The following is a 16,855-nucleotide window of genomic DNA, read 5'->3' as shown; positions in this document are numbered from 1 at the left end:
AGAGGCTGAATGCTTCTAAGTAGGGTGAGATAAAATATTTTTTCTACTTGCATCATATTTGAATCAGTCTTTGCAGTGAGGGACTGAAATTCCAGAGACAGGAGGAGACATATGTGGAATAATCAGGAAATACCTTTAAAAAGTATTGATGTGTAAAATTAACATATTCTGTTTCAGTGCCCAGGATAACTCTCCTGTCTCTTTGGCAATAGCTAAAGCCAGTAACAAAGACCAGGGAATGTATTATTGCTGCTTGAATAATCTATATGGAAAGGTGACTGCTGAGTTTAATCTGACTTCTGAAGGTAAATCCCAGTTTATAATTTTGATTAATAATAATGACAATGGCATTTTCCATTAATAATTTTTAAAAATATAACAACTGTTTCTTTATTTCCTTGTAGTGTTGGAACATCTCTCAGGTTTTCAGAATTGTGAAGGTAAGTGCACACATCTGCTTGAATGTGTGCTCACAATTGGAAGGAACCATCTTTGTTTCTTCTGGTTTCCAAATAGGACAAAGAATGAAAAAATATAACTAGACTGAGACATTTTGAGATGTTATCCCATGGGAAACTATGGGAATCCACTGAAGTCATCAGTATTGTGTTTTTGCTAGCTGTCTTTCCCCTTTTGCAGTCACCTTTGCTGTACCATCAAAGATAAAATTCAGTTTAGTCCATGGGAGTTTTGTAGGTTAAACCTTCATGTAGGATGGAATGGTTTGTGCAGAGTCAAGGAGTACCTGCTGTGACAAACTGTTGATCTGAACTTAACTCTGTAACTTCTTGTTAGTTTGGTGCACTAGTACTTCACATACAGTAAACAGAGAAATAACATGGCATGTGTTATACAGAGACATAGACACACATGGAGTACTGAAAGCTCTTTTGGCAGAAATACTTGCCGTTGGTGTTTGAACACATGGTCTTTGCAAGTCACCTGCTATGTAACTTTACTCCAAGAGAAAGACAGGCATGAAGTTTTGGAATGCTTTCCCCATATGTTAACTTGTGTTTAATCACACTCAGCATATGTCTTGCTCTGCTGCAGCTAAAGATAGACAGTACAATTCAAATTGGTTTATCATTTCTGAACACACTGTACTAATCAAGTACTTCATTTGGCCAATTGATTTTTCTTTCTTTTTTTAGAAGAATAAAATTAAGCATTTGGTTCCTTGTTAAAATAAAGGCAGGAAACTTCATGTAACAGCACTGTATAGCTTTTGATCAACGGAGAATTTTAGGTGGAGTTAAGGAGCCTTCTAATTCTAGTTTTATATGTGCACTGTTTCCTCTGTGCTTCAAAGAGAGGCAATAGTGTGCAGAATCTAAACCAGAAATAACTATAAAGAGGAGCTGCAAGGACTTCATGGCTGTGTAGTCAACACCTTTTTTCTCCTCTTTATCTTTTTCACTGATATTCCTTGAAATGTAGTGCTGGGAGATGTGAGGTGCAGTTAGAATTTTTTAGTTTCTCTCAGTTCTTAACCTTAACCACTTTTTCCACCCTTATATATTTTTTTCTTCCATTTGTATTCCAGTGATCATTTAAAAGGGTGAAATCCATAATGCTGCTTGATTTCAGCTGTAGCAAACTTAAGAACACATTCTTATGTTACTGGTAATTTCAAAATCCACAGGTGGGGGGATAAGATGAATATTGTACAAATTTCTCCTGAATATAATGATCACTAAAATGGATGTATTTGCTTTTTGATTGAAAGTGACACAGTCATTTACAGAAATGTGCTTCTTATTTAAAATCACTTATGAAGAAAAAAATCTTGTTATTTTATTCTACCTTTGCTAATAAACCTGTTTTTAAGCTTGTGCTTGCCAGATTGAAAAGAAACACTTTAACGTGCCAGTCTGCAGCACTGGAGCTGTGTAGCGCATGTGGTTGGTACTAGGAAAGGCATGTTTCCATCATGGTCATATTGGATAAGCACTGAGACCTCTTTCAGCTGAGTGCTTCTATGAACATGTTGGCAGAATCTTTCCTTGAAATGATTCAAAGCTGAAAGCTGAAACAAGCACTGGTTATACCAGAAACTTCCGGCTTTTCTGAAAAGACAGGCTAGCTTCAGAAGAATGTGCTCTGGGCACATGGGGCAAAGATCTGTGTTCTACTTTTAAATTCATATCTATGTACATTGCTGAATGCAGGAGCGGTCTGCAAACTGGGACCATGCGCGGCAATCAGTTAGCTGAGGGGAATGTGCTCGAGCTTGTCTAGACAACAATTAACATGATGAGGCATGTTGCTTTATTACTGTCTGTGTCTTCCCAAAAAAGCAGAGTTACGAGGATCTCTGTATTCCCTCAATGCCTCTTCAGTTCTCAGTCAGCTTGACCTCACATTCATTTGAAGCTCCAGTTTACAACTCCCCTAATATATTTAAAACCAGCTTTTGTGATCTTTGCCTCCATTTTGTGTTCGCTACACTCTGTATGTATTCTCTCCTTATGAACCTGAACTGCCATCTTTCTCCATGCTGGCTTCAGACAGTAGAGGCAGCAAGCTACATTTAGAGAAGCAGGGTCCCAACCCCATGTTAACACAAGTTAGGCCTTTTATTCTGTTTCTATTGAGCATTTTCTTTAATACTCTATGGAGAGATGCATTCGTTCCCCCATGGCACCCCTTTCCCTGTGACTGCAGAAGGTTGTGCAGAACAAAGCGGCATTGTGTTTCAGGTGTGGAAGAAATTGAATTCATGCAGCTCATGTTTAGAGAAGATTTCATCAGTGACAGCTATTTTGGTGGAAATCTGCATGGAACAATAGTTACAGAAGAGCTTCACTTTGGTGAAGGAATGCACCGGAAAGCCTTCCGAAGTAAAGTGATGCAAGGCCTCGTGCCAGTGTTCAGTCCTGGCCACGCCTGTGTTCTCAAAGTGCACAATGCTATCACGTATGGGACCAAGAGTAAGGATGACCTAGTTCAAAAGAATTACAAACTAGCACTGCAGGTAAGTTTCCCCTGTCCTTTGTAAGCAAGAATTGTGGGGAAAAGCTGTCTTGCAAATATCCAAACAGATGATCTGTTAAGTGTTTTGAGTAATATTCCATAGGCATATTTGTTTGTAATATAGGAATGCTATGTCCAAAATACTGCAAGGGAGTATGCGAAGATATATGCGGCTGAAGCTGAACCCTTGGAAGGCTTTGGGGAAGTACCAGAGTGAGTGTATATATATATAATTTTTTTAAAAATATACATATACATGTATATATACATATATTTTCCTGTGCCACAGCTGCTCTCTGACTGCTAGAAGAAAAAGAGGAATTGTGAGAACAGTGTTACAGCTGGAGTTGTGTCCTAAATAATACTAGGTATCGAGATGGTGAAAGAGATTCCATTTCCATTAGAGAAGGCTAATAAAGCGTAAAGACAGTAAATAGCAGGTAAAACCCATGTTTTTGATATAAATTTAGAGGAAAATATTAATGTTGGTGAAGTAACACCAGTAGGTGATAATACTAGTATCATTCAGCAACAGCAGTGTGGGATTAGTCAGGTCTTCCAACTTTCCATTAAAAATGAAATCTTGAGAGAAATCATGATCATTCTGAAGATGGTATGAAGTCACTCCTTTGGCAAGTTTTTAATGTATAGAGAGTCTTATGCCAGAAAGCCCAACTCTGATTCTAGGTTTTTACAAAGATTGGGTTACTTAATCTCAGCAGTTTTCCTTTTCTTGAATATGCGTACATCAGGCCATAGTTCAGTAAGTGTTCATCTCTGCCTCTGAGGCTGGAAAGTGGCACCTTAAAGATTTGGTAACAGATCTTTTTCAAAGAATTTGCTATTCCAGTGTCAGGCTACTGCAGAGAGTTGAATTTGCAGTGAATGGTTGACATTCCATCTGCCTTGCTTCAAGGATAAGACCTACATGCTTGACAGGAGGCTAAATCTCCATCTCTGTTTAGATAACACAAGATCTGCTCAGTTGCATTGATTCCCTGAAGAAAAGGACCACTTAAAGCACAGCCTCTGGAACAATGGCAATGAAATCTTTTAGGGAAAATATTTGTGCAAGCAGCTTCTTTTCTACTGCTCTTGATAAAATTTGTGTTTGAGAAATTTCTCTAGGCACAGGATATAACCTCTAGTTTTTGACACAAGAGAGAGACCATGTAGCCTATGCAAACTACAAGTCTGGTGCAAATCACAGGCACACGGAAGGTTCAGATTTGGTGCTTTATTCTAAACAATTGGCCAGAAGACATCAGATAAGAAGAAAAAGAGATGATGTGCGTACGCTTTGGTCTGCTTTTTAATTTCAAAGTTTTAAGGCTGAATTCCTTTCTTATAGCCATCCCTTGTCAGTCCAAACTTGTATTTAAAAGAAGGTATATTCCTTGCAACATTTTATGAACTAAAGAGAGCATGAGAGGTCATACACATTTTCCAGTTAGCTTTAAAACTATAGCCTTAGCCTGTCTGCACATGTTTGACCATAACAGAAAGCTGACGTAATGATAGAGAGCACTGCCCTATAATAGTCAGTGGCCTGGCAGCTAGACATTTATAAAAGGGCAGAGGAGACTGAGAGAGAGATATTCTGTGGTCTTGAGGTTACTTATGATGCTTCTACAATGGTGTAGTACTAACATGTCTATTAACCAGTGACCCATTTATTTTCCTTTCAATGTGCAGTAATATGAAACTATGGAGCCATATGTACTAACAAAAGCTGGTCACTTTAATGATACTGGTCAAGTTAAGCTGATATCATACCTTTAGTGAGTAGGTTAGAACTAGACAAGTGCCTACAGTTGCAGTGATTGTTCCTTAGAAAGAGAATAACTACTGTGTAAAGGCCATTTGTACCACTTTAACTGCATGTGCTGTAACAATATGGGTAAAATATCACAACAACAAATAAATTAACGCTGTCAATAAAGCTTAATTGTAGACTAGGACTGGACGACTAATACAGAAGTGCTCTGGTTAGGTGTGGTTTTCTGTCTCATGACTAATTCTTCTAGATACTTCCTTTCAGTGTGTATAGAGCACATGCATACATTCACAATTCTGCCATTTCCAGAATCCAGTACAAGTATGTCTGGAAGCATCTATACCACCCCTTGGGCAGTGTTACTCTAAGAGATTGTTTATAAGAAAGCAAGTAACCAGAAATCTGTTCTGTGGTGATAGCAATTTCCCTAGGAAAGACATGTACCAGCTAGGAGCTCTTGTGAGCTAGCTGGTGAAATAGAGTTATATTCTTTTATCAGCTGAAGCTGAATGGCTTTCCAAAATGACCTTATCTCACAGCGGTATTAAATTCCACTCTAATATACATTAATGTCACTTGTTTGCTTACTCTAAGGTCTTAATTTTGAACACTTACATTGTGGTATCAGAGTGCTGTCTAACAAGTATGCTGAGCTTTTCCAGTGTAAGAACAAATAGAAGAAGACTGCCTATGGGGTAGAACACTGCTTTCCAGACAGCAGGAACTTTGGTAACCAAGAAGTTCATGTTGCTAGTGAGACAGATACTTCCAGACCATTGTCGTTATCACTTCACATTCAGTCTTTCTTTCTGGGGAGACCATGAGACTCTAATTTTACTTGATATTGGACATGAGGTTTTGGCATAGTGCATCTTTAGACATAAGTTGACCTAGCTTGGTTTCCTACAAAAATTTGTAAGGCTTTCTGGCTAAACTAGCTCAATTTCTAAATTAATAAAATAAGACAAATTTTTTCAAGTTTGCAATTTCCTGAAAACTTCATACAGAAATAGCTGAACTTTTCTGACCTGGATCCAGACTCTGTCAAAGTCCAAGAATCTTCAGATTCTAGATTTTCACTTGAGCCAACTTGTCTTGAGAATCTGATATCTTTCCAGACACTTTCTTGTTTCCTCTTACTTTTTGGTAAAGTAGTTGCTTTGTATTTTCATTATCAAAAGTGTTTTCTAATTTTGGATGTGTCACGTTTTAGAAGTCTAGTCTGAGAAATCCTCCACTTAGAGTGGTCTTGGGCAAAGCTCCTTCTGGAGAGGATCAAATTTGCAGGTCTAACACCTCACCAAGACTGAATCAGTCAGCCTGAGCAGTTGAAGCAGTGATATTCCAAGATAAGCAAGCACTCTTTATTATGCAGTTTGGGTTTTGGGATGTAATAGGACAACATCAGAAAGCATGCTTTGAAAAAGTTTACACCTGAATAAATAATACAAAGAAATGAGCACATAAAGGATAATGTGATTATGTTCTAGAGCTGCCTAGAAGATCCCAATCTTATCCAGATGTCTCCTGGCATTGTTCAGACTTCGTTAATTCATAGATCTTGCTCATTCATGCTCTGAGATCACTGGCCACTTTGCCTGTTTCTTAGTCCTTCATTGACAGAACTGGCTGGATTTTACTGTTTTTTATCCCTTGATTTCAGGATCATTCCTATTTTTCTTGTTCATCGCCCTGCTAATAACATCCCCTATGCGACAGTGGAGGAGGAGCTGGTTGGGGAGTTTGTGAAATACTCTGTCAGGGATGGCAAGGAAGTAAATTTCCTGAGAAGAGACTCAGAGGCTGGCCAGAAGTGTTGCACCTTCCAGCACTGGGTGTATGAAAAAACCAGTGGGAGCTTGCTTGTCACTGACCTGCAAGGTGAGTTGTCTGAGTAGGGGCAATAAAATGGCATTCCCATGATACAGGCTGGTGACCACTCACAGTCAATCCTCATACCTGTGGAACTTGTTTCTGAGCTATGTTATTCTTGGCTTTCTGTGTCCTATTGGCAATGTCGAATGTGCTCCTTCCATAACCTTGTAATGGGCAAAGTCTTCTCCAGATGTGGACAGTACCATGGCCCAGTGTCTGTTTTAATACAGCATCTTACGCAGATCAGAGTGAAAGACAGGAGAGAGAGTTAGGTTGATTTTCTAGCCTCTTTTAAGTGCACTCTGTTTATTTGTGTGTGGTGTGCACTATGCTAGGGAACAGAAAGACGTTAATCAATTGCCTACTGTGGCAGCAGGGGCTAACATGTATTAACCTATGCAGTATTATGATGTTTATCTAATCAGCAGAGAAAGGAAATGTTTACCTAGCTTATGTTCTTCTAAGAAGACAGTTTATAAAAGAAAAAAACAAATCTTACACTCTTAATGAGAGAGTTGTTCTTCTACATATCCCTTTAGTAAATCAGGACACTCAACATGAATCAAATCTGGCTTATTGTCTCACATCCCAGAGGTTAAGGAAATGTCATGAGAATGAAAGACCTCAGTTGTTAATAACAGCCTCATCTTTCACTCTTTCTTGTATCTAAATACTTACCTGCAATCTCTCAACAGTATAATGCTCCACATTCAGATCCTGGCTAGATTTGAAGAAACATGTTCCTTCAAAATAAAGAATAATGGGGAAAAAATGTCCTCCTTGCATTTACTAAATGCTCCCCTTATGCTCTTGTGGGTGTGACTCCTCTGGTCTGCTTGAAATGCTGTGCCTGTACCCAACACAGTATACACAGATGTATTTGAAACAGGGAAAGACAGACCATTGTTAAAGAAAACAAAACAAAAAAGTGGCATCTTAGGAAATATCCCATATTTTTTAACAAGAGAAGGCAAATTAGCAACAAGACATCTAAACAAGGCCCTCAAAGTAACTTAAAGGGAGAAGAAAGAACAAAATCCTAGCCCAAGGGAAGCACAACAGCAGAAACGGTATCTGAACCTCTATGACTGCTGCTACAAAGGACAATATACCTGCTGCTGTTGAAGAGAAACATCCTTCCTCTCTGATCATGTTCTCATTTGAGTATCTGGGCTGCATTTTTCAGGCATACTAATTGAGATTTCTGAGAGTATTATTTTCTAAGGAAAAAGGACTTAAGACCATAATTTTCCTGTACAGAAAAAATCCCACCCTGCGGGGCTGGATTTTGCCTATAAACAAGTCAGCAAAGGGACAGGTTAAAACCCCCAAGTTTTTGGAAGTACTGAATGAGAAAGGGATTTTGGATCTCTCACCCAGTAAGTAAAAATAAGGTTGACTGACTTATAGGTATTTGATTAACAAAGCAAATATACAATTCCTGCTGATCAACATTGCAGTCCAGGTTTGCAAAGCATCAAAACCACAAAACCCATAAATATACACATCTCAGGGCAGATGCATAAGCAAAGATTTGGTATGTTTCTTAAAACGCCGTCCTCAAAGTGTAACTGCTCCTTCCCCACCACTGACTGTCAAGCACAGTAAACAAGCTATGCTCTTTTTATCACCTTGCTACCTGTAAACCACTAGTATGAGACTGAATTCTAGAAATTGTACAAAGCACAAACATCATATTTGTTAAAATACTTTAAAATGATTTTTAAAAATGGTGACAAATAATTAAAATTAAAACCAGGAGTCAATAACTGATATTTAATGCCTCTATATAAGATGTTTTTGAATCTGAAGATATTCCTAGAAATTCTAGTGTAACATAAGCTCTGTTTCCTTGGTGCCTTGTAGGTGTAGGAATGAAGTTAACTGACGTTGGCATAGCAACACTGGCCAAAGGGTGAGTGAAAAAATATTTCTCAATAGCCTCAATAGATTTTGCTTTACACATCAGTCTTCACAGTGTAAATATGTTGGGGGAGGGTGCACTGGAAATTTATTCTTGCTTTAACTTTGGAAGAAAATAATCCTCATCTGGCTCTTTTAAATTTTTTTTGTTCATATTTATGGGAACTCACCTATAAGGAAAACACATTTATTTTGTTCTAAAAGGATGGGGCTACGCTGTAGATTGGGTTTTGCTTTTCCTTCATGCCTCCCTTAAACAGGCTTATTCAAAGGGCATCTCATGAGTGAAATCAAGGTGTCTGGGGACTTACAAACAAGTAAGGCACTTTACTTGGTGGTATATTAGCTGGAGGAAGGTAGGGCTGAAAATGCAGGGCCAACACTGGCTACAGCCTGAGGTACAGTGAAAAACCTGGTGTTTGTGCTGTCCAGAGCTTCTGACCATGGAGGAAGTATCTCAAACACAGCATGCTGTTGAAGGCAGAGCTCCATCTGGGCTTGAATTTACTAGTACCTGCCCCAGCAACTGCAAATACAAGTGCTTATACCTATCTAGCCCTACTACTAGATCCTGCTACCAGTATCAGAGGTGACCCTTCTCCCCTCCTACTCTTCCCTTGGAAGAAGAGATAGTATCTACCACAGTACTGTGGGAACTAGGGAATGAGATGCCCTGGAATGGGCCAAAGTCTTTATTGCCCTTTTTGCAAAGAATTTAAAGGGATGGTGCAGGGGCTGCATGAGAGAACACAGCTGAAATCCCTCTTGCAGCCAGCAAAAGTGCCAAAGCTTTAGAATATGCATTTATGCCACAAGCTTTTATAAAGACTCTTCTGTCAGTTTAGAACTCTATGAGTCAGTTTTTCCTCCTATAGCAGGCAGCAACCTTAAGCATTTCTTGAGCTGGGTGTTCTTGTCAGCTGCATGGGTGGAGGGAAGATGTCTATTCAGCTTTGTATAGACCACAGCTGACAGAAAAGGAAATGTGTTAAGGGATTTGATGGTATCTCTTTCCCTTCTTTCTCAAAAGCAGTAATTCTGAACTATAACAAAAGATCTGTTCATAATATTTAGAGAAGCCTGTTTCCTAATAGCTTTGCAATGGCTTCAGGTCTTTTGGGGAGTCTTAAGCATGTCTGTTAAAGATATAGGCCTTTAGTGTTCTAACTTTCTTCCATTTCTCTTAAATTTCTGTTAAAGCTTCTAGTTATTCCACAGGCCAAAAGAGCCATGGATAGGAATAGTGGGTATAGGCAGTCATTCAGATCAGCTGGCTGCTGGAAAGGGAATGGGTGTAAATGCCTGTGAACAATGCTTTAAACTAATATTTTCCTTTGCAAAACTGACAGGAAAAAGCAGAGCCAATCACATGTATTTAGTCTTTATACTAAACTGGAGCTTGTCTATATACCCATGGTACAGGAAAAAAACCTCACAGTATCTTTTAAATTATTAAAAAACTGACCCCAGAAAGTTCTGGGAAAATCCTAATTAGATGCAGGCTGGCATCCATTCAAAACTTACGTTGATTTACTTTTTTAGCTGTCTATCCAAAACGAAATCAGTTGAAATGAAGTTACATCATCCTGTTATAAAACAAAGGAGTCATAAAAATTTTATTTAGGCAATACTGTTCACTGGAATCAGAAGCTTTATAGTAAAGCTTTAATGATGCTGTTGTCCAGCTTACTATGGCAAATTACACTTGTAAAAACACATTGGAATAGGGAAGAGGATGGTGAAGTGAGAAAATGAATATACAACAGAAGCTGTAGTAAGAATCACCTCAGTTATATAAAGGAATATAATTTCTCTTCATGAACAGTCTCTTAAAAATGTTGAGTATCACTTTGTGTGTCATTGGGCTAATGATATTGCTACAAGACAACTTCTTGGTTCTGTATTTTTCTTCCATGCTTCTTTCCCGGAAAGGACACCTCTGCATTAGTGTTTACAGTTTGATTTTTAATTCCATGAGCCTGGGTGGGGAAAACAAAAAACTACACAGAATTTGTCTATATTACTGGCTATTGCTACTTTTGGTAGTGTGCAGCCATGCTCATGAGAGATTGTCTATCTCGCATGTTGGGGAGAACATACATAGTCCTACTTAACTAAAACATATAGTATGATATGGTTTTAACTGTATTGTTAGGGCAGATAGAAAGCTGTTTTTTTTGGTGTAATTGCTTATAGAAATTACCAGTTTCTTCAACCACTCTTTGCAGAGGTAATGATCTTACTAGTCACACACACACACACTAGTCACAGACAGCTCCTCTGCCTCCAATTCTTCTAAGCCTCGGCCGATCATATCAAGGCAAACCAAAAATATCCTTGGTAAATCCTGTGATCCTTGATGAATGGGAGAACATTCATATTGTTCCTGGATGGAATGTACATTAAATACAATACTAATTTCACTCTAAGATTAAACTTGTGATCAGGGGAGGAAAAAAATGGGGGAAAAAATCCATCTCCCCCACCCCTGCCATGCTCATAGTATAGTCAAGCTTTCAAATAATCTAATGTCATAGTAAAACTGTTACGGATGAATTTGCAAAAGCCAATATAGCAACTGTCATGAATCATTCATGACCATTATTTATCCTCCAGTGTTTCTTGTAAACCAAGTACAATAAACAGCATATATTAAAAATTGGTACCTATATTCAGCATGGCTTGTTGCTGTTAAAGATTTATTGGGGGTCCCGACTCATATTCCAAGTCTGAGCTACCGTTTCTGGATGAGCATTTATGTATCCTTTGTCTTAATCTTTCCCCTCCTTCCTGTAGAAGCTGTGCAGGGATTGATGTTTTCAACAACTAACAATCTTCAAAGTAATTTTGATCTTTTATCCTTTTTATGTCTGTTTTACCAGTGAATTGGAAACCAAACGAACCCGAAGCAAAGGGTCTTTTATTCAATGCACCGAAGTAGCTGCACTAGAGCAATTTATGTCAGTAGAGGGCGAAGGTGAACTAGAAACCGAAAAGCCTGGAAAGTATTTTTACTGTAGCCACTGGGGCGCATCAGTCAGGCAATCAATCCTTTAACTAAGCTATTTAGTAGATTCTTTGGGGAGCATAAACAAAAATAATGCAACACAGTAACTCGCTTCTAAGTGCAAACAGTGAGCCAGTTCAGAAGCGGTGCACAAGTGCCCAGGTATTTATACAAGAATGGTAAACACAAAGATGAAAGAATCAGAAACACTGTGACCCACGGTCCTGGTGGTGAACAGGAGTGCTGTTTGCCAAACGTGGAGCTGAAAGTCTGTCTGGTTTCAGGGCACTGAGAAATCTAGTTTTACTCAACATGGCAGCAAGAGGCATCGGGGAGTTTAGGGCTCGGAACAAATGCATAGGGCTCGGAACAAATGCAGCATTCCCCCTTCAGATTTAAGGAAGATTGGTTTGGGCCAAGTCCTAGCTGTCATGTTTGGCAGATAGAATTCTGTCTGGGCTTTATTTATCAGTTATCTAGTCAGTGAATTAGTAGTGCATGCTGTGCAAAATAAACAGTTTATATTTTTCAAGGCTTGGAATGGTTAATAGTTTGGTATTACTGAACACAAAACATATGAGAGTGATACGGACTGTAAAATTTAGAAACCAATCATAATGGAGACCTTCCCTCGGTTACACATACCAACAGCTATAACACCAAATGGTTTGAATTAAGCTCAGATGTCCTGCCAAATTACACCAGAGCTGTGGTCATTAGGTCTGTCCAGAACAAATGATGCAGTCTGGAAGCACACAAGGGGAGCTCTGTGGAAGCAGTGATGAACAAACAGCAAACAGCTGGGAGAACTCTGATGCAAAATTTTGGTCTCACATCTGTAAATTAGTTTTCCTACGGCCTGCTATAAGACCTGGGGCTGTCTGCACAGTGCAGACCCAAACTAGGCTCATTCATGCCTTTCAACTTCCAAAGTGGACAAGGAGTGTCACCTAGGCCACATCTGTAGCCACAAGATCAAATGCAAACCTATTAAGTGAAGGGAAAGGTGTCTTGATTTAGGAACAAAGCTAGTAAAATAGAAATAAATCATGTTTTCAATATAAATGTTCTGTCTCCTGTTCACAAGAAATTTATGCTCTTATTTTTACCGCAAACATATCTGGCATTTGGTGAATTCTAAAGCTACAGTTAGCAGAGCATTCAATTATTCCTTTAAAGTGGCTCTTACTCATAGTATCATCTAAGCAAATGCTACTGTTTCTGCTCTTTGTTCAGATGTTCCTTCAAAGACATACAGTAAGTGACAAATACCAAATACAGATAGGAAAGCCATTTAGACAGACTTTTATTTACTTCGTGAGAAAAGTGGATTTTTTTTATTCAACTTTTTCATTCCAAGGTTATTTCCATAAAGAAATGAGTATTATCAGACTTCTATAGCATGAGAAAAAGACATGAAGAAATTTTCTTTAGCTGCAACAAAGTGGCTACCTAGGGAGAAAAAGAGAATGAGAGCAAGAGAAAGAGTGTGCGGTCATTTTGCAGCCATGAATTAAAATAGTCAGCATTCAGTGCAGTGAAACTTCTCACCTAATTGATAGCCCTAGAGGTTACTTATCATTAATATTTCTGCCAGAACACACTCACCCAATGTGCAGGAGAAAAGAAGCCTCTCAATCAGTGTTGCAGCAGAAATGGAGTTCAGACACCAGAGTAAGCAGATGCTACTTCAAGGCTGTCTGGGCCTATCTCCTTAGACATCAGCAGCTGCATCTGTGTTACACACATTGCTGCAGCAGTGATGCACCATGACGGTGGAAAGTGCCGTAAAAACAGCTGTTGCTGCCACCGGCATTCACTGGGAAGTTCCAATGGTTAAGTGAATAGTCATGATAAATTAATAAAAATATTTCAGTATAAGTTAATGCTCTTTCCTGGCAGTGCATTACTCTGCTTTAACTAGTTTCTGAAGTCAGGCTCAATGCTTGATATAGAGATTTTCTTGCTGAGGACAGGCATGTTTGCTTGTGGAACATGTTCTGCCAATGTGTCTGGAGCATACATCCATTGGCTCTGGTAAAGGAGCTCAAGTGTAAAATCTCAGGTCTATTGTTTCTCCAAAGGAGTGAGAGAACAGTTCGTTATCTTACTGAGCTTCAGGGTATAGTCCTGAAGTAACAATGGCACTCCTCTTAAACTTCCTTTGGGTAAAGGAGCACATAACTTACTTGGAAAGGAGAGGAAAAAAAAATCTTAACCCTTTGAGGTTCATCTGGCTGTTTATAGCAAGCTAGCTGAGTGGTTTCTCCAGACCAGGGCAGGTTTATTACCTATTTAACTTAGAGGGTAACCTTGTCTGGTATGAACAGCCTCACATGACAAATAACAATAAAATACCTTTGGAGATTTATTTCCTTGAAATACATAATTAACATTCAAAAACTCCGACTTCAAAGAAGAATCTGAAAATAAAATATTGGTATGAGAAGGACTACTAAATACTTATGATGTAAAAGTTGAACTCCAAAATAGTTTTCCTTATTGAGTTAACCAACAGCAATAATTTCATTCCTTGGAAGACTAAGGTCTGCTGTTCACCTTGTACTTATATGCAGAACTTCATCGTCATGGCTGCAATAGCTTGCCTGAAATCATTTGGGATCCATCCTCCATGGGTAGGCAATTATGACAGCGTTTAAAAGCAGCAGCAAAATGTATAGATTACTTTTTTTGGCTGTAAGGAGGACTAGCAATGTATGTTACCATTTTGGTATGTGCCCGAATAAGCAATAAATATTACCTTTTAGATATACTAGAGAAACTTTCAGATTCGCATTATCTACCAAAGAGATTTCTTTCTCCTAGGGTGGAATTACTGATGCTAGGAAAGCAGTCAGCTTGAGGTTTCAACTTTTCTATTTCTTCTCTGTAGAGGAACACTAGAGATGCAAAATAGGACAGTTAGATATAAATGGGGGCAGATATTTTCCCCTTTTGTTGCAAGGATTTTATTACATTTTCACCACTGGCACCATTCTTTTGTAGAAGAAAATTTGGCAAACCATGTTCCAATAAAGATGCTTATCTGTTAGAATTGAGTTTCACCTTCTCAGAGCAACAGTGTTTTCTTTAGCACTGTGCAATCTGCATGAGGAAAGATGTTCTCTGGAATGCTGTGCAACGAACGCGTGTTAATTTCACTGCTAACTCTTGTTTGTTTTTCATGCAGTGATAACTCACAGTTCACATCTGAGGACATTGTATGTCCCGTAAACCAAGAGAATAAGGTAGAACATGTACTTATCAAGGTTACCGAAAAAGGAGAGGAGCACCCTGGCCTTTCTTCTCACTCTTCCATCCTAGTAATCTGACCAAAAATTACCCCTTTAAAAAGCAGGTGCAGCTTTTGAAAAAAGCTGTTGCAGCTTAAAAAGCAGGCACCAGAAGGAATGTCAGCAACCAGTGGCATGGTGAGAAGAGGGATGTACATGCTCTGCCTATTCCCTGGCTTTGCTAGCCCACTGAAGAAAGGAGAGGTAGCAGTGGGAGATATGGTGGTGGCTTGGGAGCTGTGAAGGCTGGGTGAGACTGCCTTCCTCAGGAATGCTCCTTACATCTTCTTCCCCAAGAGGCTTGGCTTCTTGAGATGTTGTAAGCCTGAGGGAGGGAGGAGTGTAGCACAGAAGTTTGCTTCTCTGTACGTGTTTGGATGAAACCCCCTTCTAGTTCTGACAACACCTCATGTGGCAACCTTGACTCTTCATGGTAGTCAAAAGAACTGTTTATAGAGAATGAAGTAGAGTGGATTTAGTTCATGTATTTCTGAGACAAAATGAGCCAGCAGACAATTATATTCCCAACTAAATGAAATGAAAAATAGTAGCCAGGACACATACCACAGAACTATGCCTCTTTAACCCTTTTCCCTCTTCTATCACTACTTATTACCTGGTTTCCTAGAGTTCTGAATGGCTCAGTTTGATTTTCTGTGACAGTTAGTGCTTCTCAAAACAGCATGGATGGAAGAGACTTGCCTAATGTTTTCAAATTGCTTAGGAGTCAACAGTCATACTCTGCCTCCCTATGCTGACAATGAATCTTGAAATTGCATTTGGCTTTTTTTTTTTCTTTGTTGCTACAGATACAAAGGTTTTAAAGGCAACTGCTCAGTTTCCTTCATTGAGCAGTTCAGAGCCCTCCACCAGTGCAATAAGTACTGTGAGATGCTGGGGCTGAAATCTCTCCGAACCACTCATCAAAAACAGAAGAAAGCGACATCCATTAAAAGCAAAAATCCACCAAACTCATCAACTGTAAAGAAAACAGTGCCCAAGAAGGCAAGAGAACCTAGAGACTTCATTTCTTCGGAGTACTGAGTTGCACTGTTCATCTTGTGGAAACTCTCAAGGACATGTAGTAGTGATAGGCACCAGCAATCTGGTAGGGAGATAATTTTAGTCTTTTGCCTTATGACATTATTTTGAAGTCATCCTGATGCTGATGTCAGCAACAAAAAAAAAAGGAGCTGATTCTATGGTCTTGGTACCTGAGATTTAACAGCGGGACAAGGTTTTGAAGACAACCCTTCTATGAACCGATATCTGCACATTTTGAGTCATGGACATTGAGTACCCCACATGTCACTGGAGAACATCATCCCTTCTATGTTTCTGTGCCTGTGACCCTGTGGGTTCAGCTGCTATGTAAACATCAATATATTTAAGATGCCACTTACTAAAAATTTTGCAGTGTTCTTGCTCAAGCTGCTATAGAATAGTTGTTTTCTTTCCCAGATTTTTGCATATTGTGATCCTACTATAATCCTATTCTTGCATTTTTTTTCTCCCACTTACATGTCTTTTAATACAGGACAAGACCATTCATGATTGGAGATATCTGCCTTCTGCTCTCCACAAAATTAGCTAGCATCTTTTAAGGTCTTCACAAAAGGATGCCATCAGCTTAAAGATGGGCAACTTGTGTGATTCTTGCTTTCCTTGCTTTCCATACAAGCTTCCTTGAATCTACAGTTAACCCCATGGCATAGTACTGTTGTGCTTGCACCAATCCTATTGCAGTATAAAGGGTTGGAGTCTGCATGTTGCCAAACAGCTATCATCTGAAATAAGCCGTTACATACAGAGGGTATTTCAGTACATTGCAGCAATTTCAACTAGAATAAGTACAATGACTTGTCTGTGTAGCATAGCTTTGTTTTTTTTTAAGGAACATGACAGGTGCCCTGCGCCAGTACCTGTCTACTGGAGTCCTGATTTATCCAAAATGGCTAGGCAGGGCAAAAATTGAAAAAAAAGATACTGTGCTCTATTAAACTT

The 16,855-nt window shown here is 39.0% G+C and overlaps 1 protein-coding gene across 1 annotated transcript in view; it reads left to right on the top strand.

Annotated features, from left to right (window-relative positions):
* Positions 1-16,572, top strand: part of ALPK2 (alpha kinase 2) — a 35,485-nt gene extending 18,913 nt beyond the window's left edge. Inside the window, exons 4-10 of the mRNA XM_040580961.1 lie at positions 178-305; positions 405-440; positions 2,703-2,977; positions 3,101-3,189; positions 6,417-6,634; positions 8,495-8,543; positions 15,661-16,572. Coding sequence (XP_040436895.1) covers positions 178-305; positions 405-440; positions 2,703-2,977; positions 3,101-3,189; positions 6,417-6,634; positions 8,495-8,543; positions 15,661-15,895 — 1,030 coding nt within the window. The 3' untranslated portion in view covers positions 15,896-16,572. The remainder of the gene's footprint in view (positions 1-177; positions 306-404; positions 441-2,702; positions 2,978-3,100; positions 3,190-6,416; positions 6,635-8,494; positions 8,544-15,660) is intronic.
* Positions 16,573-16,855: the final 283 nt, after the last annotated feature.

This window comes from Falco naumanni, chromosome Z, assembly GCF_017639655.2.
Source record: "Falco naumanni isolate bFalNau1 chromosome Z, bFalNau1.pat, whole genome shotgun sequence".
NCBI lineage: Eukaryota > Metazoa > Chordata > Aves > Falconiformes > Falconidae > Falco > Falco naumanni.
Note: the sequence above shows the minus strand (reverse complement) of the source record. Positions and strands in the feature narration are given on the sequence as shown.